We start from the raw sequence: 27981 nt of genomic DNA, 5'->3' as shown, positions 1-27981 counted from the left end.
TGACAAACATGGGTGGACAACCATGCAGCACAAGGAAATAAGTCAAAGGGATGGCTCACTACTCAAAAGTTCTGGACTGCACAAGGGTTCTACAAGTAACAACGCTAAAAGAGATTTGTGCCTGCCAACTCCACAATGGCATGTTACAATGTGTAGCCAAAGACTGACCAAGCCAGAAGGCAATAAAAATCCAAATGTCGAAGATGTAGCAAAAGCCAGCTGTAGCTATCTTTCTGTGAGAGCCTTCAGCCCTTTTCAACTCATATGCGTATTAGGGCTCATAAGGGAGTCACTGCTATGCATGTTATGGCTCAAATGGGTGCTCACATAAGCAATAATCAGGCTATAAATCCAAACATGTATGTACAGGTGAGCAATTCACACTGGATACTGCGGCAATGAATTGATAATGCACCTTCTCATATTGGGCCCTGATAATGATTCTACAGCGGCTAATTAAGAGGGCAAGCCATGTAAAGTTGCAGCAGCCTTTGCAGCAACAGCACAGGCTTGCTGCTGGATTTTTTTGTAATCCCTGGAGTTGACAAGAGTCTTGTTAAAAATTGCATCGGACAACACCACAGCTGTAGCTCCTGCTGATAAATACTGGTCAAATGTCTCTGCTCAAAAACAAAAGCTTTTCAGATTTTGTTTCAATGCTAACACTGTAAGAAGACTAGTCAAAAGTAAGATATTGCCAGGCCAATAGATACAAACATCACAATCATAATCCTTAACATTTCCGGGAAAATCAATTGGTTTCTGGTAAAAGTGAAACCAAGAGAAAGGAGATGACACCTGCATCATATAGAGGATAAAGCAATAATACAATTGTATCAATAGAAAACAAAATTGCGTCTATTACTTTGTTTGCACTCTTGGAGAAAGACTTTTGCGCATCTGTTGCTCTGTTGGCATTTCCTGCAAAAAGCCTTCATGCGCAAATAGCTGTAATTTTTTGTATTTCCTTTCATCAGTAAGGTTTCAAGATACCAGCATTTTGCTTTAAAGACACTGCTCCTTTTCTAAACTAAACTTTGGGCAAATGTACACTTTCAAGGGCATCTCAGCTCTTCCCCTCACCCACAACAAGCTTATTTTTGTCGTAGCGACTCTTAAAGCATCCCTACTTGTGTGAGTGGCCTGTTTTGCAAAATATGTACAGTTCATGATAAGCAATCTATTTAAAAAGACTATAGGAAGAGAATTTAACAATTGATCCACTTTCATTTGCCTAGGTTTTGGTAATGCTAGTTACATGGTACAAGCATTCTTTAACAAACACAGTCAATTGAGTTTCTTTTGACTTCTTTAAGAAGGAAAGGACAACAGGCAACAGGCTATGGCTTCTAAAACTTCATGTGTGTTGTCACCTCTTTTCTTCATGTTCGATTCTCTTTTCACTTGTCCACTACTGTCTCTCTCCATATTCTTCTTGCCCATTGTACAGCAAGCACTTTATTTATAATGCATTCCTTGAAACCTTTCAAACATTTCCTTTAGATGCAAACATTGTGAAGTGTAAGGTAGCTAATCCCATTAGCTCATACCCTATAAGCATGTGAATGCCCTCTAGATTACCTTTAAATCCGCGTAATGATGTTGAAATATCAATAAAACCATTCCCACATGTAATAACTATGAGAAATTTGACTAACTGAACTTACCTAAAGTCATTCCCTGTGAAGCAACAAGTGGAATCTGAGGCATTGCCTTTCTCAACGCATGCACCAATTTCACTCCTCCCATCAATGTTACTGGATATAGCTGCAAACACATGATATAAGGTGAAACTCTCATTACATAGTGCAAAGAGAGCACGAGCCCAAAAGAAATGCAGAGAAAGCTTATAGCTGAAATCCCCACAAGGGCGGCAAGTTGCAGCTTGCTTAACAGTTTTGAGAGTCTCTGATACATTAATGGATATCTCCTCTTATAAACAGTTTGTATGATACAGCAAGAAGCACTTAAGACAAGATCAATTGTAAAAAACAAATCTGAGAGCACCACACAGAAAAATAGAAACATTCCAATAACGGGTCACTACCAACTCTCAAGCCTATCAATATCAACAAACCTTTTTCAAAACCTGGTTCCAGATCAAAGGGACTTTCTGAGTTCATATCTTGTTTTGACCCTGAGCCCTCCAATAAAGCATTTCTTGGCCACGTTTAGAACTAATCTTATCCCCTCTCTCTTAGACCAGCTTGCATGTGTTACTGGCTATTGTTTATGCGCTGCAAAAATTCTGTCACTATTTACTGGGTGTACACTTCACAATTATTACTCATCATCATAATCTGCATTATTTGTAGAATAAGCTACAAGTTGCACGCCAGGTTTGGCAATGGCTACTTCTATTTCAGGAGTTTGATTTCGAGGTAGTTCTTCACCTCAAGTAGCATCATGTCATGGCCGACCACCTGTCTCGAGTACAAACAAGTGAAGAAGCTACAGGTACTAAGAATGACTTCCAAGATAGCAATCTCTTCAAAGTGGACAAGACCCCGGAAGGTATGGCGATGTGTGCATTTGATGTCCACCAGCTTATACCCTGAAAATGCTTCTCCCTTGCAGAAAAGAAGACTACTGCTTAAGTCTAGACAATTTACTCATATTGAAGGTCAGCTCCACTAGTCTGGACCAGATGGTGTGTTACACAAATGTGTCTCTCCTCATGAAGTAGAACTTATTTTAGAAGGCGCACATAGTGGTCCCACTAGTGGTCATTGCCCTGGTCACATCAGGGCACATTATATTCTTTAGAGTGGTTTATGGTTGCCCTAGGTGTTTAGGGATGCAATTGCTCATGTGAATGTTTGTGATAGCTGTCAATGTTGTACACCTAAACCCAGTCGGCACTTCAATCGTCCTTTACAGAATCTAATGGCATGGTTGACTTTGAATGATGGGGTTAAGACTTTGTTGGTCCAATTTCTCCCCCAGCTCAACCAATCAATCGCAAGTATCTTTTAGTCGCTACACAGTATGCCACCAAGTGGGCGGAGGTACTGGCCACCACCGACTGCACAAGTAACACAGGTAAAGTTCTTGTATGAGAATACATTTTGCAAGTTTGGGTGCCCTCTTGAGATCACCAATGATCGCGGCAATCACTTTGTCAAAGAGTTGATCTCGACACTATTGACCAACTACAAGATCTTGCTTGTACTACCCCAGAGCAAATGGGCAAGCGGAGAGCACTACAAGGTTCTAATCGCACTCCTCCTTAAAGTGTGCCATTTGCATCCAATTTCATGGGCTCAAGCGCGACCACACGCATCACAGTAAACCTCAAATGGCTTCTGCAAATCTGGTAGTACCAACGTTGGATCAATTGTCAACTTCTCTTTTAGAGTCTTAAATGATATGATCTCAGGTGGTCCGCAAGAAAAAGGAACCCTTTTTTGCGTCATAATGTGTAACAGAGAAGCAATCTCCGCAAACTTTCGAATGAACCGCCAATAATATGAGCACAAACCCGAAAAGCTTCAAACTTCATGTACATTCTTCAAATCTAGCCAATCTTGAATGAATTCAACTTTGGCCTTCTGCAGAGACAATGCATCCCAAAAAGTGTATCTCTAGCAAGAAAAACTCGCTCTTTTCCCATTAACCACTAGTCGATGTTGTCATAGTGCTTGGAAAACATGTAACACATGGTGTTTGTGCTCTACCTCACTTTTGGAGAATACGATGATGATGTTAAAAAAGGTGCCCACAAATGACAGGTACTCTCTAAAAATCTTCTCCATCATCCTATTGAACGTTGCGTGTTTGTGCTCTACCTCACTTTTGGAGAATACGATGATGTTGTTAAAAAAGGTGCCCACAAATGACAGGTACTCTCTAAAAATCTTCTCCATCATCCTATTGAACGTTGCACGAGCATTCGTGAGACAGAAAGGCATCATCAAATACTCGTATAATCCAAAGGACGTCCTGAACACGGACTTGTATACATCTCCCGGAGCGATCCTAATCTGATAATAGCCACTTTTCTGGTCAATTCTGCTAAAACAAGTTGTAGCCTGTTCAGTATATCATCAATCCTGGGTATTGGAACCTGATCGCAATGGTGATTTTGTTGAGAGCTCTATAGCCAATGCACATTCTCCAAGATCCATCTTTCTTCAATACCAACACTAGCGAACAGTAAGGTGATGCACTAGGCTGCATTAGACCCTTCTCTCAAAGCTCTTTCACTTGATACATAATTTTCTCGTTTTGGGCTCTGCTAACTCGGTATAGTGACCAGTTCAATGGGGTGCAGTCGGGAATCAAATCAATGGTGTGATCTTGGGGACGTTGAGGAGGCAACTCTTCCGGTAATCCTTCAGAGAAACAATCGCTTGAGCTAGCAGAAAATCTTGTCGTTCCCTCTTAAGGGCGGACAAATTTGATGTTTTGTTGTCATCTATCTCATTCAAGTAGACTCAGTAAACAAACAAACTGGATTTCATTAATTTCAAAATGGTCAAAGCCAATACAAGTGGGACAAACTCGCACTTTAATTTTACATCAAGAACTATATTTCTACCCTTCTCATTCTTCAATGTCGCTTTTCTTGCCCTGTAGTCCACCATAGCACCGTTCTTGTGGAACCAGGGGATTCCCAAAAGGACGCCACACCCATCAAAGGCATGATGTAAAAGTCCTCGTGCCCCAGGTACCCTTGACAATGCGACCAAAGTTTGCCTATGACACGATTGATGGCAACATCCTGTCCTAGTGCCGCTAGGACTGGCTCAGACGGTGGTCCCATTTCCTCTGGCGTAATTCCAAGTCGAGCTGCGAGTTCAGTAGAGATGAAGTTGTGTCACAAATTGCTGACGTGTCAAGCCACTGAAGAATGGAGCCGACTTGCAGATCCCGGCCGAGGGGCCTAAACCCTAAGTGAGAAGCAGTTTTTCCAACTTGTTAAGTCTTGCTGAGTGGTCTATTTTTAAAGAAGTTCCCGCCAACTTATGGGATCCCATCCGAGGGGGCCCACCTAAAAAGAATAAATAAAGCAAGGTCCACACACATACAAAAGGACTTGCGTATTCAGCTGATGACGTGGCAACAGGCTATACGGACGCCCGGGTTTTGCGCTGACTTGCTAACGTGGTAGCCTGTACGGATTTCCATGTTTCACGCTAACGTGGCAACCTGTACAGATTTCCGTGATTTACGCTGGCTGATTTTCAGCGCCAGCTCTTGGGCAGTCGCTTTTGAGTTTCAAGCTTTTCATGTAAACTTCTTTTCAAGGCCAAGGGCCTTTAAATAAGTGCAAAGGGCTCAGTCTATGGCACTCTTTTGGGTGAAGGTACAGAGCGCGAGTACCGGCATTGTACCGAGTTCAAGTAATATAAAGAAATACCGAAAGGGGCGCCAACGTTTTGAGGCCAATACTCTCTGGGGTGGAATTCCGCCACTATGTGTCGCGTGTGCTCTCTCTCTCTCTTTCAGTTTCAGTTGTTATTGAAGTGCTAAAAGTCTATTCAGTCTGTTCTTTTCTATTGGTATGTGGTGCCCGTCTTGTGACAAGTTGGCCTTGGCTCCTCCGTCAAAGAAGATGAGAGCTTCTGAATCTCGTATTTTGCCTGTTAAAGCTTTGTACTTTCATCCATTTGTTCTGGGTCGGCAGTCCCCAGAACATTCGATACCAATCCTGCTTTTAGCTTTACCTTTCTTTGCTCGCTCCTCCGCTGCTTTGAAACTCTCTAGTTTGTCCTTTGCATGATCATTTGACGCTTTGTTAGGGCACTTGGCAAGGACGTGCCCTTGTTCCCCGCATCCGTAGAATTTGCCCTCTCTGTAGTACTCCGCACATTGCTCTACCAACAACCAAGGGCCCGAAGGTTTCTTTAAGTGTGCCTACATGCATTGCAAACCCTTGCTTGGCCTGTCCCATGAGCCATTGCATGGACTCGAGACTTCTTCTACAGACAATAACATCATATCCCTTTGGGGAGTCCATAGCAAAATCGCTCAACTTGTTGCTTGAAGGTGATTTTTTTAAAAGAAGAGGCAGGTAGAAAAGTATCCCAAAATCTCTAACAGTACACATCCACCAATGTGTCTTCCTTGGTCATCCTCAGATGATTCCAAGCGGCGATTACATCTTGTTCCTATTCCTAAGTGAGCCATGAAGAAGTGAAAACTCGCTTGAACCATAGCCACTTCGTTGGTGCTTCACTGTGTAGCAGTAAGGTAGACCACCATGTTTGGGCATTCCCTTTGAGATAGGGAGCCGCCCTTCGTACCTTGGAGTGCTCTGAGTAGCACCCTTCTGAAAAAGCGATGTCAAATTGCTGGATGAAAGCGAGGGTTCTGTGGGTATCCTTAAAGCTGCAAAACATATCAAACTTTAAAGCTTGCCCACCCTCCTTGAAATCCTTGGGCTTCTTGCCCTTGTCCTCAAGGTGATCGTATTGGTTGGCTCGGTATAGATACTTCCTCTTCGTTGCATACATTGACTTATGAAACGCCGAGCTCTCGGAGTGTGACGAGACACGGGAGAGAAGCAAACTGAATAGTAAGAAATTGCAAAGTACACAGAGTAGACAGAGGAAATCAAAAATCTATATTGATATAAATTGACGGGTACAAGAAGAGCGTAGCTCGTGTCAAACCTCCCGACCACCCTGGAGCTATCTCACTCTTAATCTTCTGCACAGTTCTCAATCTCAATCACACTCTCACTCTCATTCACAATCACAATCTCAGTCCGCCATCACAGTCGAATAACCTCCTTCTGATTATGGGGATTGTCTTCCTTGCGAATAGTGGCTATTTTTATCCTCTCCTTCTGTCTTTAGCAAAGCGGCCCAAAATTAGGCTCGAAAAGAGGCGTCCTGCACACGAACACATAAGAGCCGCTAAAAATCCCACACATACGAGTTAGCAAATTTAGAAACTTTTTTTTTTTTCCTCAGTCCTAAAATTCCTGGCCATTTTCAACGACTCATAGCTCTCAAACAGTTCGGAATTTGCCCGGGGCCGTCTCATAAGAATTTATCCGTCTCATCAAGCTCTTCGACAGTCGTGTGATGCGAAAAATCCACATCCTGCTCGGTTTGGCTGAAAATTTACCTGCAAGTTGCCAATTTCTACAAAAACAGTGTAAAACAGCATTTTCTCACTTTTTCCTTAACCTACGGGCTGAAACGAGTATCAAAATGAAGGAATCTGAGAAAACTCAAAGAAGTAATATTTTTCCTCATATTAAGGACTACATTTCCTACATACAAAAAAATTCCAAATTCTAATCTTAGCACCCTCAAAACTGGCTCCCGAGAGGTGTCCCAGGTCAAAATTTGAAACTTCACAGAAACAATTAGAATAAGATGTGGAAAAACTTTCACGAAATATATGGCAAAATCTTTGCAAAATAAGTCCTATTACACGGAGGATCAAGGAGTTCTCATCCGTACTTCCGAGATCTTCTACAAGATTTGCTCTTCTTGCCTTTGTTATGTCTCTGAGTCTTTCTCCTTTTCTTGTTCTTGCTATCCTCATCACTGGAGTCAGAGGAAGAACTCTCCAAACTGTCAGAAGAGGACGAGGATGAACGGGAACACCCTTGTTTCTTTGGCTTACTGGCAGCCTCAAAGGTATATTTTTGAACCAAGTAGCCGGGGGGTCTGCTGCTTCACTCTTCTTCCATGATTGCCTCTTGGTCTTCATGAGTTTATTGACTCGTCGCTCTACAACGTCATCAAATTCATTCTCCGAGTACACCTTTTGGCTTGGTACGGCCGGTGTAGATTTCGTCTTCAAAGCCGACATGAGAGACGAGCAGATGGCGGCACGCCATCGAGAGTGCACCTTGTCAAGTGGATGCTTCACCTAAAATTTTGCATATTAGAGATCCTTGGAGTACTGAAGCATCTATCGAGCACAACTGTCGACCTATTGTTGACGCTACATCTCCATTCTTTCGTAAGTTGTGGGTGGAGACAGGCCATAGTCTTCTGCCGCATCGTTGAAAGGCGGTCGATGTCCGTTAGAATCATCGTTCTTTTCTTTTGTTCCCGAGTGATCGGGTACAATAGTTTCCTCCTATAACAGTTTCCTCCTAGCAAGATTCGTCGACTCAATCCATGTGTGCTGCAAATAAAAAGAATCAAATCCTCCGTAGAAGAAGAATTGCCTGAGTTCTAATACCGCTGTAATAGACTTAGACACTCCAAACCAAATATCTAGTGCAACACACGCAAAGAAACTGAAAGAACTCAACAACTCTAAGAGAAAGAGATGACACAAGACGACGGGGTTCCGTGCCTAGAGAAACTGGCCCCAAAGACTAGCACCCCTTCTCGGTATTTCTTTATTATTATTCTTGCACAAGTACAAGGTCCGGGGGTCCTCTCTCTCCGCAACGGTCTAATACCACTATAATAGACTTGGACACTCCAAGCTAAAGATCTAGTGCAACACACATGAGAGAAACTAAAAGAACTGAGCAATGCTGAGAGAAAGAGACAACAACACATGCTAGAGTTCCATGCCTAAAGATATTGGCCCCAAAAACTGGCACCCCTTCTCGGTATTTCTTTATTATTATTCTTGCACAAGTACAAGGTCCGAGGGTCCTCTCTCCACAGTGCTCCCAAGCTAATCTACCGACAAAGGCCCTGGAAACCACTTTTGAAGGCCCTTGGCCAAAAGCAATACATGAAAAGCATAAATTCGGAAGATCCACGAAGCGTGTTCGTTTCGAGGATGATCTTATTTCTTCGTCTTCAGAGAGTTCTAACAGTTTGTGGTCCTCTAGTTCCAGAAAGGATGAGAAAAAGCGGAAGAAGCGGAGGAAAGTAAGAAAAAGCACATTTTTGGAAGAGTCTAGAGGGCACAAGGAAGCATCTAGCAGTTCAGAGGAGGAAATTTTATCCTCTGCTGACAATTCATACAATGAGCAAAGAACAAGAAGACCAAGAAGTTCAAGGATGGGGGTCAAGTAATCAAGTTTTGACACATTTTCAGGCTACCAAGACACCATCGAGCCCTTGAATTTATACAACAGTTTGACGTCGCCTTCTCAGAGGTCGTTTCCCCAAACGCTCCAAGGTGCGAAGGGTATTATCTTACTTGAAAGGAAATGCACAGACATGGTGGTCTGTTCTCTTTTGGCACAGAGAAGAACCTAAAAAGCGGGTAAAATGAGTTTTCACTTCTGCCTGAATAACTGAAGAATATGAAAAAGATGTCATCACAGCTTGGCATCATATGAGAATGACTGAGAAAGACACTTTGGATGACTATTATCAAAGGTTTTGGGATACCTATTTGCCAATATAAGCTGTCAGTGGACAAGGGTGGACAACGGGGCTACCAATAGGTCCACCGCATAATTTGGTCAAGGACACTTTTTGGCTTTCGATGCAAAGTGGATAGGGGAGGAAAACATCGCAAATTTTCTTCATCCAAGGTTGACGGGAAGAACACTAGGTAGGCATCTTCTTTGTTAAGGCCACGACATCTGCAAAGGGATACAAATCTCCCAGCATGGTCCTCTGCATCCTCTGTGAAGAGTCCCTTGAAAGTCAAAAACTTTATGTTCACCTTGGCCAGTATGCTTATCAGCTCCTCCATTGTTGCCAGGAAGAACACTAGGTAGGCATCTTCTTTGTTAAGGCCACGACATCTGCAAAGGGATACAAATCTCCTAGCATGGTCCTCTGCATCCTCTGTGAAGAGTCCCTTGAAAGTCAAAAACTTTATGTTCACCTTGGCCAGTATGCTTATCAGCTCCTCCATTGTTGCCTGCTAAGGAGCGTGCTGTAACATAGTTGGCGGAAAGTGTAGTGGGGAAGGTGACAGGGGTGGTGAGCAGTTGGTGAGGATGATGCCTAAAAGGGTAGAGGGAGCGGGAGTGGAGGACTTCTATTTAGCAAGAAAGGCTGGCACTTCTGTGGTAGTACTGCATGTCACAAAGTGATGACGTGGCGGACAGCAGAAACCCTAAAATTCCTGCAAACCCTAATTTCTACCAGAAACCCTAATTACCGAAAATCACAGAGGCTGAAATTTATTTATTTATTTATTTATTTATTTTTGGAAAATGATGAGCGACGCAAATTTCGCTTTTTCTCTACTTAAATGAGAAAGAGAGAGAGAATGCTTTTGCTTTCATGTTTTGACTCTCTGTGAGAGAGAGAGAGAGAGCAATTGCTTTTGATTTGAAGCTTTTGGGGCTCTACTTTTGGACATCCCTTGTAACCTTTAAATTAGTGGTGAGGGCCTCACTTCTCAGAGCATCTGGACGCAGAGTCTGAGAGTGAAACCCTAACCGGTCTCTTGTACTTTGATGATTGATTAATATAAAAAGAAATACCGAAAGGGGCGCCAGTCTTTGGGGCCAATATCTCTAGGCACGGAACTCCGCCGGGCCAGTGCAAATCTATTGTGATCTGTGAATTGTTTTGAAGTGGTTATTTGGTGCTGTCGCGGTTGATTCTTGACTTGGAGTGTCCAAGTCTGTTACAGTGGTGAGGGCCTCACTTCTCAGAGCATCTGGACGCAGAGTCTGAGAGTGAAACCCTAACCGCTCTCTTGTACTTTGATGATTGATTAATATAAAAAGAAATACGGAAAGGGGCGCCAGTCTTTGGGGCCAATATCTCTAGGCACGGAACTCCGCCGGGCCAGTGCAAATCTATTGTGATCTGTGAATTGTTTTGAAGTGGTTATTTGGTGCTGTCGCGGTTGATTCTTGACTTGGAGTGTCCAAGTCTGCTACAGTGGTATCAAGTCTGCTACAGTGTGATACCACTGTAGCAGACTTGGACACTCCAAGTCAAGAATCAACTGCGACAGCACCAAATAACCACTTCAAAACAATTCACAGATCACAATAGATTTGCACTGGCCCGGCGGAGTTCCGTGCCTAGAGATATTGGCCCCAAAGACTGGCGCCCCTTTCGGTATTTCTTTTTATATTAATCAATCATCAAAGTACAAGAGCGATTAGGGTTTCACTCTCAGACTCTGCGTCCAGATGCTCTGAGAAGTGAGGCCCTCACCACTAATTTAAAGGTTACAAGGGATGCCCAAAAGCAGAGCCCCAAAAGCTTCAAATCAAAAGCAATTGCTCTCTCTCTCTCACAGAGAGTCAAAACATGAAAGCAAAAGCATTCTCTCTCTCTTTCTCATTTAAGTAGAGAAAAAGCGAAATTTGCGTCGCTCATCATTTTCCAAAAAAAAATAATAATAATAAATAAATTTCAGCCTCCGCGATTTTCGGAAATTAGGGTTTCTGGCAGAAATTAGGGTTTGCAGGAATATTAGGGTTTCTAGCAGAAATTAGGGTTTTTGCTGTCCGCCACGTCATCACTTTGTGACATACCCCCCTCTTGAAAGCATTGTAATCGACCGCGATTACGCCTACAAAACCGACAAAAGCCATAAACCGTCTTAGCAGACACTGACTGTTAGTACCTACGTACTAGGAACACACATCTAGCACATGTACAAAATCGACAGTCACATCACAGGACATCACCAGACATCACATGACATTCAACATTCATTCGGATCTTAGACCATGATTTATCGTCAATATAGCTAGCAATCACATCTAGGTCCAATCGGGACCTCAACGATGTCCGATTGACTAACCCCTATTGCAACCATGTCTATTCGAGATCAATCAGACCAAAATGCTGCAGTCATTTCGGCTATCAGTTCTTGCACTCACAAGAAGTCAAGAACAAATCAGTATCATAATCAGGAATTCCATTTCATAAAGTCATCCAGCAGAATACTGTCAGCTCTCAGTATCCCTGAAGCTCAAAGAGACATCAGTGACTTTAGTATCAAAATCGAGGCATCTGTTGACAAAGGAGTGGAGTGACTCCCCTCTTGTGCATCCCACTGCAGCAGATCTCCGGCCAAGCTGAATTCTGGGTTCCGTTTGGAGTAGACTATGCTAAACCAAAACATCGAGGTAAAGTTTCACAATCCGAGGAGTATCTGCTAGGTCCTCCTCCTCCATCCACTTCGCATCAAATGCAGGAAAGTTCTTGAACTTAACCAAGAACCACCTTCGGACTTTACCTTTCTTCGTATCATTATGTACCAAAATCTGTTCAGGAACAAGGATCTCCTCGTTTTCTTCCACTTTGGGTTGCTCATCAAGCACATCACCCTTAACAGGTTTCAAGAGACTCACATGCAATGCATTGTGAATCCTCCAAGTATCTGGCAGTTTCAATTGGAAGGAGACATCATTTATCTTCTCAGTAATCTGGAAAGGTCCGTAGTATCACATACTAAGCTTTGGAAAAAGCCTCTCCTTTCCCTTTTTCTTTCTTAGGCGTGCCTTCTCAAAAGTAAGAGCACCCAATCATTCTCCTTCAGTTTCCAATCGTGACGATGGCGATCCGCTGCCTTTTTCTGTCGTTCTTGAGACTCCTGCAAAGTCTCGCGAACCTTGGCAAAAGCCGTATCCAAATCTCGCGAATATTCATCCGCTTCAAATTTCTAATCTTTCGTGCTCAAGAAGGATGGAACCTTCGCAGCAGTTTCAACAATCTCACATGGCGTCTTCCCCGTCGAAGAGTGTATCGTGTTATTGTAGGAAAATTCCACCAAAGGTAAGTTCTTTTCCCATTGAGTCTTCTAATGCGAGATACAAGACTTCAATAAATCTAAAATCACTGAATTGGCAATCTCAGATTGCCCGTCAGTCTGCAAGTGGAACGATGACGAGAACTGCAACCGCGTGCCAATGTTCTCCCAAATTGCCTTCCAAAACAAACTCATAAATCTGGGGTCTCTGTCAGAGACAATCGTCTCAAGCGTGCCATGTAATCAGAAAATCATCGTGATCATTCTGTATTCTCGGGAGATCAAAAAAAATGAAATCCATTTCAATATTTTCCCAGGGGCGGGTGGGTATGGGTAAAGGCTGTAACAATCCCTGTGCCTTATGCCTGTCAAACTTGACCTTCTGGCATACCAAGCAACTGCGCACAAACTCTTCCACATCCTTCTTCAGTCTCCGCCAAAAGAAATCTCTCTCTACCCCTTTCATGGTGGTAGCAATGCCGCGGTGACCCGTAAAAGGTGGACAGTGGCAATCAGTCATAACCTTTTCCCTCAACGGCTATGTAACACACAACATAGTCTTTTTCATCAAGTAGCCTTCCCGAAGGGAGTATCCAGCTACTATCTCCCCATCCCATATCCGTGTGAAAATATCTGCAAAATCTGTATCTGTGGCACACTGATCGACCATATCCTCGAAGCTCCTATGATGTATCGCGGAAATAGCTAGAACCAACGGTTTCCGAGACAAAGCATCTGCCACCACATTCTTCTGTCCCTGCACATGGACAATCTGGAAGTGGAACTGTGACAAGATGTTCGCCCACCGCATCTGCTTTTCCGAAAGCTGCTTCTGTGACAAGAAGTAGCGCAAACTCTGATGGTCTGTAAAGACGGTAAAATCCGCTCCGAGTAGGTAATGCCGCCACTGAGTAAGAGCGTGGATAACCGCCAAAAGCTCTTTCCCATAGATCTGTGCTGTCATCTCCGGCCTAGAGAACAAACGGCTCTCGTAAGCTATGACATGGCCTTCTTGCATCAAGACCGCACCCAGACTATGACCACAAGCATCACAAAATACTTCAAATGACTTCTGCAAGTCCGGCAAAGTCAAATCTGGTCCTGTAGTGAATTTCTCTTTCAATGTCTGAAAGGCAATCACCTCTGTGGGTCCCCACGAAAAAGGTACTCCTTTCTGTGTCAAGGTATGCAAAGGGGAAGCAACCTCTGCAAACTTTCGTATGAACCACCTGTAGTGCGAACACAGTCCCAAGAAGCTTCTAACTTCATGGACATTCCTCAAATCGGGCCAATCACGGATAGTCTCTATCTTGGCCTGGTTCATTTGCACTCCTGCTGTTGACACAATGTGTCCCAAAAAATGTATCTCTGGTAGGAAAAATTCACTTTTCGTAGCATTAATCACTAATGTGTGATCTCGTAATGCCTGAAAGACTTGAAGCAGATGATCTCTGTGTTCTGCCTCATTCTTGGAGAAAACAATGATGTCGTCAAAGAAAGTGCCAACAAATAGCCTGTACTCTCGAAAAATCCTATCCATCATCCGGTTAAATGTCGCAGGAGCATTGGTTAAGCCAAAAGGCATCACCAAAAACTCAAATAACCCAAAAGTCGTCCGAAAAGCTATCTTGTAGACATCTCCTGGCGCTATCCTGATCTGATGATATCCACTCTTCAAGTCAATCCTGCTAAAGCACAAGGATCCCTGTAACCTGTCGAGTATATCATCGATCCTAGGAATCGGAAATCTGTTCTTGATGGTGATTTCGTTGAGAGTGCTATAATCGATGCACATTCTCCAAGATCCGTCTTTCTTCAAAACCAACAACACTGGAGAGCAATACGGTGAAGTACTAGGCTGGACAAGACCCTTTTTCAAGAGGTCTTTCACTGAGTTCATATATCTTTCTGTACTCGGCTCACATGATAAGGTGGCCAATTCGGTGGCGTGCTTCCAAATATCAGATCAATGGTATGATCTTCAGGCCCTCTCAAAAGCAATCGACATGAGCGTGGAGAAAAAAATCTTGGCGTTCTTTTCTTCAGGTCAAAACATATTCAACTTTTATCCATCGTTCAGTTCTCTCAAAAGAATTGAGTAAGAAAACTGAAGTTCATCAAGTACAATCTCTAAGCCCTTCATTTATCAAAGTCGCTTTCTCGGCCCGGTAGTCAACCACGGCGTAGTTCTTGTGGTGCCAAGGGATCCCGAGTAGAACGTCACTCGCGTGCCCTGAACACCCCTGTCATTGCAAACGAAGTTTGCCAATGCTCGGTGTAATGGCAACATCCCATACGGGTGCCAGTCGAACTACCTCCGCCTGTGGCGTCAGTCTGTCGGGCGTAGTTCCAAATCGAGCCGCCAATTCCAAGTGAAAAGAAGTTGGCCTTGGCTCCTTCAAAAGAGCTTCCTGATCCTTCACTTTGCCCCGAAAGCGGCAAAGTTTGTACTTTCATTCATTAGATTCGGTGCAGGTCCCACGCCATGTGATACCAGTTCTGCTTTTCTATCTACCTTTTCTGCTACATTCCTTAGCTGCTCTCGAACTCTCAGATCTGTCGTCGTCTTTATCATTCTGTTCTTTCTGTGCCTTATCAAGGCACTTTGCGGAAATATATCCATGTTCCCCGCATCCAAAGCACTTCCCCTCTCTGATGAAGCGAGCTCTCTCCTCAGGAGTAAGCTTGGGTCGTGCATCCTTTTTTTTCTCTGGGTTGCTCTTTTTCATTCTACTTTCATTCCCAGAAGTCTGTTTGGCTCGTTGTGTCATGGCCTCATCTGTGGGGTAGGTCAAACTGCCAGAGTGAATGGCAAAGCCCCGCTTCGCATGACTCATCAACTCCTGAACAGAAGCTGACTTCTGTTCCAAGCAGTGATTTCGGATCTCTATAGGTAGACCCAAGGTAAACCGCTCAATCTGTTCTTTGTCTCTGAACGAGATCTTCTTGAATGAAGAGGCGGGTAGAAAAGAGCTCCAGAATCTTTCACAATAAGAATTCACTGTATCGCTCTTGGTCATCCGGAGATGGTTCCAAGCAGCTCGTATATCTCGCTCAAACTCTTGAGTCAACCAAGAAGAAATAAAAAGCCTCTTGAATTTCAGCCATGTAACTGGCATAGTCTTGCTTAATAGAAGCGTGGACCACCAAGTACGAGCATTCCCCTTAAAGTAAGAGGCGGCTCTCCGAATCTTGGAGTGCTCTGAATAGCGTCCTCCCGCGAAAGCAATGTCAAACTGCTGTATAAAAGACAAAGCCTTCGAAGCATCTGAGTATCTTGAAAAGTATCAAACTTGATCGAGTGGCCACCTTCCTTAAACTCTCGGACTTTCTTGCTTATATCTTCGAGAAAGTCATACTGGTTGACTTTGTAAAAATTCCTTTTGTTCGCATAAAACTTTCCGTCATCGGAATCTGAGCTGTCTGTAGACGAGTCCTCAGTAGAATTGTCAGTCTCTGGGCGAGATTTAGCCTTCTTTGCCTTTCTCTTGCCCTTTCCAAAGCGTTGCTTCTTGCTTCGCTTTTTACCTTTTCTGTCTTCTTCGCTCGAATTCGAGCAGCTAGAAGAACTGTCAGAAGAAGAAGAAGAAAAACTGGGTAGGTCTTCAAACTTGACGCGCTTCTTCAATTTCTTTGCCTTGTCAAATGTCGACCGACGATCCAAATATCCCGGGAAGTCAGTGCCTTTCTTCTGCTTTTTGCCGTGCTTTTTGGCTTTCTTTTGCGTGTCAAAAAGCTGAGCAATCCGTGCATCAACCACGTTCTCCAGTTCCTTCTCCGTATATTTCTTGGAGGCAGAAGGTTTCTTGAGAGCGGGTTTCGGGAGTGGTGTTGTGGTTCTCTGCCACTCCGTCTGTACCTCTTCCAAAGAGGTCTGGTTCATATATTTTGCCATCTTCGGGTCCTTGACAAAATTGAGCATCATCTTTGTTGCATCGCTGATCAACTGGCGACGGTCTATCTCTCGCCGCTCCGCCAAAGTAGGCCAAGGCGGGCCATACTCTCTGCCTGAATCTTCGTTGTGATCCCAGCCCGCATCTCCAGATGCAGAGGGAGTCGACTGATCATTGCCTGAAGCCATAGGTGCCGCGGAAAAAAAAAATCGGGGATCGGATTTCCCGTAGAAGAGAAATCGGCCGTGCTCTGATACCACTGTAACAGACTTGGACACTCCAAGTCAAGAATCAACCGCAGCAGCACCAAATAACCACTTCAAAACAATTCATAGATCACAATAGATTTGCACTGGCCCGGTGGAGTTCCGTGCCTAGAGATATTGGCCCCAAAGACTGGCGCCCCTTTCGGTATTTCTTTTTATATTAATCAATCATCAAAGTACAAGAGAGCGGTTAGGGTTTCACTCTCAAACTCTGCGTCCAGATGCTCTGAGAAGTGAGGCCCTCACCACTAATTTAAAGGTTACAAGGGATGCCCAAAAGCAGAGCCCCAAAAGCTTCAAATCAAAAGCAATTGCTCTCTCTCTCTCACAGAGAGTCAAAACATGAAAGCAAAAGCATTCTCTCTCTCTTTCTCATTTAAGTAGAGAAAAAGCGAAATTTGCGTCGCTCATCATTTTCCAAAAAAAAAAAAAATTCAGCCTCCGCGATTTTCGGAAATTAGGATTTCTGGCAGAAATTAGGGTTTGCAAGAATTTTAGGGTTTCTGCTGTCCGCCACGTCATCACTTTGTGACACTGCACAGGACCATGGTGGCCTTCCTCAATCTTTAGACTACCTTGTATGTGTCATGCAGTAGCAACACACCCACCCAAGCTCTCGGCCCGGAGACCCTTGAACTTGTTGGACACGCTAGAACCACTCTCGACAACACCAGGCTAGACTCGACTAGATCACTCTAGCTAGACAGGGACGAGAGACTACACCTCTATTGTGGGTGCCCCTCAATGCAATATGCTCACTTCAACCAGAATAAACACTATATAGCAATGGAACAAGAGAGCAAACTCAAAAGGCTCAACAGATAAAACTAGACTAACTCATGAACGAGTACAGACGTTGGCTGGAAGCACACTCAGCTCTCACCCCAGGACTTACAGATACAATACGGGTGTCAAGGCTCCGTCTGTGGGGGGAGAGTGCAAGTGAGCAAGTGCTAGACTAAACACAAGACTCAAGGCTCTAGACTCATAGAAAGTATGATGCTGCATACGACAACTGGAACCAACTAAACATATATGCAATCATAAAGAGCAGCCAACGTGGTGGCCGTGAACTGGCCACAGTGTCTACTGGACCACCACTCCCTGTATCTGCCACATGTCACTGCACGTTGTAGCCCGGCTACATTAGCCACTCTCCGATTTTAACCCAAGTATAAGAACATCCTACTAGTCGTCCGATAACGCCTTTCTGAGAGAGAACCTCAAAATGGTCACCTATCTTCAAATCAATGAGGCTACTGTCACAGTTACTTTTCGGCTATATTTGACCATCAAAATAAATTATGACACTCACAACACTGTAAGTAATACTCATTGAAGATAAACAATTGTTTTACCATTCTGACAACGTACTGTGAGCATACCAATTCTGATACGGTTGTACATGTAGACATCAGAAATGAGCTTTCAAAGGGCAGCTATACTTAAAATTTAATATTTGTTTCTCTCTGCTCACTTGCAAACACAATGAGGACCATGATGTCAAGAAAGAAACAAGTTTTCAAGAAACAAGTCCAAACCCAGATGAAACACTACGGCTGAACAAACTTAAGAGACAATTATTTTGGTCAACTTTGCTCTTTACTATGAGAGCTGCACAAAGATTATTTTCTCTACAATCACTAAAAAAGAAAAAAAAACACAGTTACCTTAACCAGACTTGCTCCTTGGTTGTAAGCATTAAAGACCTGCAAAAAATTACAGCATTTCAGAAAATCGAGTTGACAGATATACCAGACTCGGTTCAATCTTACCTCTGTTGGCGTAATGCTTCCTGGAATCACAAGCATAGGCCCATCACGGTTGGATTCTATCAAATTCTTTGCAACAGGATTGTTACTTCAATGGGTAACTAAACAGGCTTGAGCAGACAACCAAAATCAACCAGCTTGTCCAGGATAGAAACCTGTATTGTCACAGGGCTCATAAGGAACTTTGCTCCAGCGGCTTTTGCTGCATCAGCATCGGCAAGGGATAGGACCGTACCTGCCTACAAAAATGCAACAAGAAAAATGCAAGATCAGGATTTGAAACATGCATCAAAATACCAGCCTGTCTTGATTGCAGAGGGTGAAAGAAGCTAATGTTGGGAAAAGCAAGCTTGGGCAGTTGCAATAGTACCCCTATAAGTGTTGAAGGATACTCCTCTACTAGCTTAGCAATTGCCTGGACAGGCCACAGAATATATGATCATAAGATGCTGCCATAGACCATGACTGCAACTAAAGCATGAGAATCTTGACAGACAGACCTTCGGTGCCGATGGAGTAGTCATTGTCACTTCCAGCTGCGCAACAATGGAGAGCAGTAAGCAGGGAAATGTGCTGCAGGTTGATATACATAAAAAGAGACGTTGACAATTGTACTTAGAACTTTGAAGTCACATAATGCCCATTGCCAACAAACAAGCCAGGCTGCTAGCACGCTACCTTTCAGATGCAAATTGTAAAAATAAAGCAACATGCATTGGCAGATATATGTAACCTACGAGCCAATCTGGGACAGAAGATGACGTCAAATGTTTCTGATAAATGATACAAATTTCCTTGCCTCAAAACAAACACACACACATTTTTTTTTGGTAAATCATAATTTAATTTACAAGTGGGAAACCTCAAAACGAGGAAAACCCACATTAAAAAAGTACAATAAGCGAAGCGTTGTGATGCTCTGAAAGCTAGAAGCAATCAAAGAAAATCATGTAAGCTTCAAGAGAGATATCTCCCACATCATAAGCATAATGCAGGGCTTGTCCGAGCGAAAACTTGAAGTAAGGGAAAGGGTCAATTTGTAATGCATGAAACGTCCACGAGTTGCGCTAGTGCCAAATGGTCCACATAACCCAAAATCTGACCCGACTAAAGAAGATCTCAAATTGAGACTGTGGCGGTTGAAGAACTCCAAAAATCCAAAACCGTCTATGAAAGATTCTATATGGGAAACGAAGGCGCAGAGCGCCTGCTAAAAGTTCGGGAGCAGCGGCAATCCCAAAGCAAAAGCGTAACAGACTCGTTAGCCCCAAGACACCAGACACAACGAGCGAAAGCAATGCGTCGTACATGCAACAAAGTACCAACCAGCAGAGCACCCACCATGCATCTCCACAAAAAAATGCCTTCCTTGAGTGGTAAGTGATTCTTCCACATGCGAGAGAGTGTTTTTTGCCACCACAATTGAGATATGGAGAGTGACCACAATTGATTTCCATGAGCGACAATCCATGCATCAGACTGCAGCAAGGCATAGACTACAAACCTCTCAATGCAGCAACAAAGAGGGAAGAGAGAGAGAGCACATGCAACATGGAGTGGCGAAATTCCACCCCAAAGAGTATTGGCCCCAAACCTTGGCGCCTTTTTCGGTATTTCTTTGTATTGCATCATCAAATTACAAGCCGGTACTCCATCCTCTGCACCTTCGTCCAGAAGCATGCCAAAGGATGAGCCCTAGCCTCATATTTGAAGGCCCTTGGCCATTAAAAGCAGTTTACATGAAAAGCCTTCAAACTCAAAAGCATATGGTCCAAAAGCAGATCCCCAAAAGCTGCCAGCGTGATTTACAGAAATCCGTACAGCTGCCACGTCAACAGCGAAAATCGCGAAAATCGATACAATCGCCACGTCAACAGTCAGTGTAAAACGCGAGATTCCGTACAATCTGCCACGTCAGCAGTCAACGTGAAACGCGGGATTCCATACAGGTTGCCACGTCAACAGTAAGCGCAAAATCCGGGTTATCCGTACATCTACCACGTCATCATTTTCTATTGGCCCCTCGGCCGATGATCTGCAGAATGGCTCCGTTCTTCAGTGGGTCGACACGTCAACAGTTTGTGACATAAATAGACCCAACGGATATGCAATCCATCCTAATATGGCCAAGATGCCAATCAGAAAGCCGAGAGTCCCTAAGCAGTGGAGGCATTGGAGTAACGTCTCTGAATTTGATGCCACAAATGTCGATAATGAGCTCCCAACTCATAACGACGAGCAGCAACCGGAAAAGAAAGAACCCGTCCCGCATTATCCACCACTTGATCAACCTGGAAAATCCCTTTTTGCGAAAGAAAGTAAGCTTGTCGAGGAGAGCGTTGAACCAAAGTAAGAGAGAATGCTTTGCTCCAATGGATGCTCTCCAGCCGAAATGAGTTTCCTGGCGGAGATTGATGACCATGCCAAGATAAGTGCAAGATAATAGCCTTCCATTTTGCAACAAGGGACGAAGTGAAGGGACATCTTGGAAAATGGCCATCCAACTACTCAAAAATGACATCCCAATACGAAGGATGCCAATGACCAAAAGATTGCATGACAATGCCATCACATAAATACGAAACCATAAGCGCCCATGGCTGTCGTTGTTCCACCTGTGTAGGCAGAAGCATAGCTTTTCGAGCCAAAACATGCCGACGTAAATCCCTCCCAGCCGCTTAGGCGTGCATAACTTATCCATTGATAGAAACCACAATCCTTTCTTGTGGATGAAGTACGCCAGAAATGTTCCAACATACATGACATAAGAGACCCAAGGCGCCGCTGGGGCCAATATAAAAGTGGCAAATAGAATTGCACATCGGCCATCATTATGCTTTGGACAATTTTGAGTCGCATATGCAATGGCCGGGTCGACAATTTCCAATAGCTAAGCTTTAAGTGCATTATTTGGAGCACCCATTCAAGTTTCTGCGTTGCGAACACATTCCAACTGTCACAAGACAGGCACCACGTGCCAATAGAAAAGAACAGACTGAACAGACTTTTAACACTTCAATAACAACTGAACTGAGAGAGAGAGAGAGAGAGAGAGAGAGAGAGAGAGAGAGACGACATGCGACACCGAGTAGCGGAATTCCACCCCAAAGAGCATTGGCCCCAAACCTTGGCGCCCCTTTTGGTATTTCTTTACATTGCATCAACACAGTACAAGCCGGTACTCCAGACTCTGCACCTTCTCCAGGAAGCATGCCAGAGAATGAGCCCTAGCCCTTGGCTTGAAAAGTAGTTAGAGTAAAAAGCCTTTGAAACTCAAAAGCTTCTGGTCTAAAAGCAAAGCCAAAAAGCTGCCAGTCAATTTACGGAAATCTGTCCAGCCTGCCACGTCATCAACCAACGCAAAACGCGGAAATCCGTACAACCTGCCACAACATCATGTCAGCACAATTTTTGAAAATCTGCCACGTCATCAGTTTTTGCGTGTATGCGCTTTATTTTTATCCCTTTATGTCACTAGGGCCCCATCGGACGGGGTCCCCATAAGTTGGTAGGACTTCTTCTTCTGCTACTTGTTCTTCTTAGGGTTTAGGCCCCTCGACCGGCATATGTAAGTTGGCCCCATTCTTTAAGCTTTGACACGTAAGCAATTTGTGACATCTCCCCTTCTTGCAAAACAACTCAAGAGGGACAATCAGTTTGCTCTTTTTTAAGGAGTTACCTTCTCCTTTCTACTCTTTTGATCAAGGAGTTAGCTTCTCCTTTCGACTGATTTGATCAAGGAGTTAGCTTCTTTTTTCTGCTCTTTTGATCAAGGAGTTAGCGTCTCCTTTCGTCCAGATCAGAACTCTTGATATTCCGGCTTGGTTAAATTAGCCATCACACCCACGCCGTACTGATCTTCCACGGGTGTCTTGATGCACTAAAATTACATACCCAAGCAATCTCAACCAATTAGGAAAATTCAGTAGTTGGTACATCACAATGCAACACAAATGCTCACATATGCATGTTACAAGACATAGAAACATAAAGCCGCCGATGAACACTCCTCTCGCATAACCTAACAAGGTCCGGGCCAAGAGATCAAGGTGGTAAGGTACGTAAGGTACGGTACGTATTCAGTACGACCTGTACGTAGTACTGAATGGATAGAGTTGTTAGGTACGTTAAATTTGTAGGTTTTTTTTTTTAAATGCCAAAAACCTACAATACGGTCTGTACTTGATAAAAAATTCATAAGTATCACTCCAAGGATGTTAGTTCACTGTTCTACAAACCAAGGCAAAGCTTTCATACGAGTTCCAAATCGTGCTTGCCCTCCTATATTCACCACCGCAATGACGTTCGCGTGTGCTCTACAGATGCAAGTTGTGTCGAAATGTCTACAAAACTAGGTATTGGGATAAGGCTAAAGAAGGGCAAACAAAAAATTGCTGCCACAATAGGGTTTATTTCCACATATTACCCATAGCACCGCCGCCCCAAAAAAAAAAAAAAAAAAGTACGAATCCGTACGGTATGGACGTATCGTACCGTACAGATCCGTACGTACGTACGGATCCTACCTTGCAGGAGATATTCAACTCATATTCTTCTCTCTATCTCTCAGTCTCAGCACCTTCACGCACAGTGTCTATTCACTTTGTTTGTGATCATTTGCAATCTCATTCAGGGCACGGAAGGCTCTCCCTTCCGTAAGTAAAAGAAACCTTGAGCACGATCGGATCACTCATCTTGAGAAAGAGCAACATTCATTTCCGCTGCACCTTACAGCAATACATTTTATTGGCATATTATTTATTTATTTATTTAATTATGCCATTATGGGGTCGTGAGGCTGTTGGGAATACAACTCGACCCAGCTTTCAGCAGCTATATAAGCAGACAAGGGGTACCCATTTCCAGCAGTGCAGATAGAAGAAGCTCAGGCTTGCAGTGTTCTCTTCTCAGCAAGACGACAAAAGACTAGCGTTTTCAGCCAGCAATACAACCAACGTTTTTGGATTCTGCCAGATTCTCTAGCATTTTCAATTGCAGATCAGCCGAGCATTTTCCTCCAACAGAGTCATCTAGCATCTCCAGTTTCCATCGCCAAATTCAGCAGATCAGGTAGCGTTTTCAGTTTTCAACCCTTAGCCATTGCAGATTTAGCCCGTGCCTCGCAGATCTACCTACCCACAGCAGATCTCGCCTTACCGTCCAAACCGTCAACATTTACAATTTCAGCCTGCTATTTTCAGATTTCAGTATCTGCATTTTCAACGCATCGTCGTCGAGTCGTCGTCGTTGTCGTCACCATCCTCGCCGACACAATGTCAATGTTCAGCAGAAAGTCAGCGTTTGCAGATTTTAATTTTCACCCATGGCAATTTCAGTTTTCAGCCCGTCCTCGTCCTCGTCCTCGTCGTCATTGTCGTCCACATCGTCGGCAAGTCCATTGCATCTAGACCATTGTACCAGATTTGTGCAATCTATAGCATAGACCTCTCTCGCCATAGAGAGGGGGGCCCTTGGAGGAGGGTTTGAGAACCGTCTGGTGTCGTATTCTTCTTTCTCTCCTCTCTCAGTCTCAGCACCTTCATTTACAGTAGCATTCACTTTGTTTGCGATCATTGGACTCTCTCTCTAAAGGACAGAAGGCTCTTTCTTCTGTAAGTAAAAGGAACCCTTCAGCACTCATCTTGAGCAATATGAACATTCACTTCAGCTGCACCTTACATCCCCATCATGCAAAAGTGGCCACAGATCCAATGTGTTACAGAAACGCATCATAAGATCCCATGCCTGACGCTCCATACGCAGCATGTGTGACTGGCCAGTAGTATTGTCAACAGCAACTGGCGCATTATTAAAATCTCCACAAAGAAATGCATCAAAACGCCAACTCTACATGGAGATATCTCTTCATAATCTTGCACCATCATTAGAAGCTGTAAAAGCATAAACCCCTCCTAATTCAAAGACTTCTCCATTAATAGTACATTGAACGACCATCCATCTTCCATTTGGGTCATTATAAGCAATAGTTGGCTGTAATTCATGTCAAACAAGCATAAGCACTCCCGAGAAATTGATATTGCCTGCATCGGCAATCCAATATCCTGCGAAATAAGAAGTCTGACCGGCAAAATGATGCTGATTATGCTCTTGAAGAACTACCATATCTGCTTTATATGTATGTACACAGTGTCAGGTTAGCCTCCATTTATCATGATTGCATAACCCATGCACGTTATATGAAATGCATCTTAGTTAACCATGCATCCTATGAGATATATATAGAGAACAGCAACGAAAGAGAATCCAGTGGAAGTGCCCATGAGTACATCCACATCTACTACACAAGCAATCATAGGTGGATCACAACCAGGGGTAAAGTCTGAAGAGCTCCCGGCAAAGGAGTAGATTCTCCTGTAACCGCTTCCTTATATGACCGGACCACCTTCTCCCAAGCCTCCGCCAGAGACTTATTATCATTATACAGAAGCTTCGTTTGAGGCGCAATCTTCAGCGAGGACACATAATTTCGAGAGGAGACTAGAGCTCGAACCTTAATTGTCTTTTTGGGAACGATCCAAGCATCCCTCCCTGTGCTCTTGTCTTTGCCCTTTTCTATCTCTTTGTCTTTGTCCTTTCTTTTTCCCTTTCTTTTAAAACTGTAGAGGAGGTGCAATAGGCATGAACCCCTATTTTCCTTACTCCTTATCCACGAAGGAGGGCGGTGCCGAACTCGAAGCACCACTGTGTCTAAATTTCAAAGGGGACTTTGGGGGTGGAGAAGGCTATGCACGGAGTAGCACCGAAGGAGGAAGCTGCAAAAGGGGTTCCGGACATTCTGATTGCATGTGACCAAACTTACCACAAACAAAGCATGAGTTGGCAAATTTGCCCTATTTCAGCTTAAAAGGGCCATTCCCTACTAACGGGTCACCTGAATTTATCATTATCATTATGTTTGCTGGTGTAAGGACATTTGTATCCCACAAGATGCAAAATCTTTTAATATTCGCATGCAACCTAAAAGGACAAACCACTTTTCCCAACTGGGTAGCCATAAGCGGAAAAAAGTGACGCCATGTACAAGGAAAGTGCACCACTTCAACCATACTCGACATTTATGCCGAATGAGACCTTGATAGTCCTTAGTGAGAGTCCATGGCAATACGTGTGTCATTTGCGTGTTGAAGAACAACGGCGACATTTCAAGCAGGTAGTCCCTCGCCTCACTGCCGGCCAAAAAAACCTCATAAAATCCTCGAGCTCCGAAATAAACCCCACGAACTGCTTGGCATTTCAGCATGAAATCCACCCATAGTCCCACATCTTGTGCTGTAGGCATTTTCCCAGGAAAGAAAAGGATAACAGCATTTAACGCGTACTAGGCAATAGGATCCATCAATTGCTGAACAGAAATGACAACTTCTTTCTCAGGTTCCGGACCTCCCAGCCCCTACATGCATCTTCAAAATCATCATGCAAGCATTCCTTGATGAGGGCCATTGGATCATCTAATGAAGAGTCCCGCTTTGCGTCTTTTGTAGATGCAAGGGACTTCTGTCATGAAACTTGAACCCGCTGATTTTTCTGAAGCGATCTTGCATTGTACCGTTCCTTTGCTACTTTCTAATAAAACTCAAAGGCACTTGTTGTCCAGTTCAGTTTTAGGGGAAACTCACAGAGAACACTCACTTCTCCTTTTTTTTTTCTCACACACGCACGTGCACACACTCACACACCCCCACGTTGTACTTAGGCTTCTCACACACACACACACCGAGCAAAGAACAAAAAAAACACAGACCAGTGATGGCATTTAAAAGCAGGCAAAGAAATTAGTTTAAAACTAAGCCATAAAACTTCAAAAAATGACGAAGCCTTATAACACGAATATGTGCAAAGGCTGTAGAAATGCAAGGAGGAGCAAACACACGACCGCGAGCAGCAGAAGCAGCTCTCTCACACACCACACACACACGTGCACACACACACACACACACGTGCATGCATGCACGTGTGTGTCACTAGAGTTCATCTAGGTTCTCTTTCTGTCTCTATTAGTTAGCTAGACTATGTCTTACACACACACACACACACACACACACACACACAAAATTCTCCTTGCTATTTAAGACCCCCAAGTTCCTGTGCCGCTAATTGCTTTTATGAACCAGTCCTTGGTTCTTGGTTCAGGGTTTCGAGATTACCACATTCAGACCACCGTCAAGTGCAGCACGTGCCATGTCCAGGGCTACCCCTGCACTGAAAACGTCAGCAAACTCAACCGCCGCGAAATAAAGGTGAAAGAGAGATGAAACAGAATGAGCTTTGTTATGCTTTGAGCGGAGTCCGTGTGTGTGTGTGTGTGTGTGTGTGTGTGTGTGTGAGAGAGAGAGAGAGAGAGACCTTTCAGCTCGAACACAAGCAATTACGCCAGACTGCTGAATTGCCGCAACGCGAAGTGGGAGCGTATCGCAGCTCATGACTAGTCTGCCGTGGGACGCAGTTGTCGTCCATGACGGGAAGGCGGGAGAGAACATTGCCAGGACAACTGAAGCGCAGTACATACGACTCTAAGGGTTCATCAATGAATTTGAAGAAGGCTAGAACGATCGACAAGGAAGGAGCAGCTCCAACTGCAACTTGTTTATGACACACTTTGATTAAAACAAGTGATAAAATCACAAGGCCTGTCAATAAAAATATAAAATATTTCAACCTAGTTGAATGTTATGCATAGAAATTCAATACACGTCAAAATCTTATCTCTCACACACACACACACACATGCATGTGTATGTATCTGCACATACAAATAAGTAAGCATAGGTAGGCTCGTGGACACTCTTGCAGTGATGTACCTCGAGAGTGGAGTTGCAAACTCATGTTTGGGTGATAAGGACTTTGAATTGGGGAGCCCAAGAGACAAACAAGGATCGATCCTTGCACGATGGAGGAACTTTTCATTTAACTTTGGGGAGTTGTCGCAGATGAGGTTGGGGTGAGTAATCCATACGAAAAGGATGTTTGGACAATTCAAAGCCGACTATGAGCTCCTATTTTGTTTCAAGGAGATCAAGGCAAGGCTACCAAGGGAGACATAGAAGACGAACTTTGGTTCAAACTTGTTGAGCCAACGCAAGGTAGAGGAATATGGAGGCATCATTGGTATGGGGACAGTTTCTTTTTTTTTTTTGGGGGGGGGGGGGGGGGGGGGGGGGGGGGGGGGGGGATAAGGATTGGAGAAAAAGAGCAAGGATGCACAAATAACACTAAATCTCTTCCACGAACACACATTCATCCCTCTCCCCCCCCCCTCTCTCTCTCTCTCTCTCTCTCTCTCTCTCTCTCTCTCTCTCTCTCTCTCTCTCTCTCTCTCTCTCTCTCTCTCTCCCCCCTCTAGTCTCTAGTGTTGCGTAAGAAGAAGGCTTCACACTTGCAATCTCTTTCTCACGAGCACTAACACCCAATCAATGACGATTGGGATTGTAGCATGTCTCTCGAGGTCCACCTCTCTCTCTCTCTCTCTCTCTCTCT

At 44.0% G+C, this 27981-nt stretch overlaps 1 protein-coding gene across 2 annotated transcripts; it reads right to left on the bottom strand.

The window, feature by feature from the left end:
• Positions 1 to 38: 38 nt before the first annotated feature.
• LOC147423188 (uncharacterized) lies at positions 39 to 27096 on the bottom strand. 2 transcript variants are annotated; one of them, XM_086501009.1, is made up of 9 exons: positions 26851 to 27094; positions 26652 to 26706; positions 18987 to 19022; positions 18857 to 18901; positions 18642 to 18725; positions 18490 to 18555; positions 18385 to 18423; positions 1668 to 1767; positions 39 to 620 (listed from the first exon to the last, which is right to left on the bottom strand). In XM_086501009.1, exons 1-9 carry the CDS (start codon positions 27009 to 27011, stop codon positions 457 to 459), a joined length of 750 nt encoding a protein of 249 aa, XP_086357135.1. In that variant the 5' UTR covers positions 27012 to 27094; the 3' UTR covers positions 39 to 456. The 2 variants fall into 2 exon arrangements, with proteins under 2 accessions (XP_086357135.1, XP_086357136.1); XM_086501010.1 differs by lacking the exon at positions 39 to 620 and adding an exon at positions 628 to 1143 and having other exon boundaries at positions 26851 to 27096.
• Positions 27097 to 27981: the final 885 nt, after the last annotated feature.

This window comes from Adiantum capillus-veneris, chromosome 26, assembly GCF_014529385.1.
Source record: "Adiantum capillus-veneris isolate H3 chromosome 26, ASM1452938v2, whole genome shotgun sequence".
NCBI lineage: Eukaryota > Viridiplantae > Streptophyta > Polypodiopsida > Polypodiales > Pteridaceae > Adiantum > Adiantum capillus-veneris.
The sequence above is the reverse complement of the archived record's forward strand: the minus strand, read 5'-3'. Positions and strand labels throughout refer to the sequence as shown.

What these genes read in the sequence shown, in the direction of transcription:
- LOC147423188 (XM_086501009.1), bottom strand. Translation starts at nt 27,011, where the DNA reads ATGTACTGCGCTTCAGTTGTCCTGGCAATGTTCTCTCCCGCCTTCCCG. An exon ending in GCTTGTGTTCGAGCTGAAAG is followed by an intron (nt 26,707 to 26,850) that starts GTCTCTCTCTCT and finishes TGACGTTTTCAG; the next exon opens with TGCAGGGGTAGCCCTGGACA. An exon ending in TTGACGGTGGTCTGAATGTG is followed by an intron (nt 19,023 to 26,651) that starts GTAATCTCGAAA and finishes ATTGTTGCGCAG; the next exon opens with CTGGAAGTGACAATGACTAC.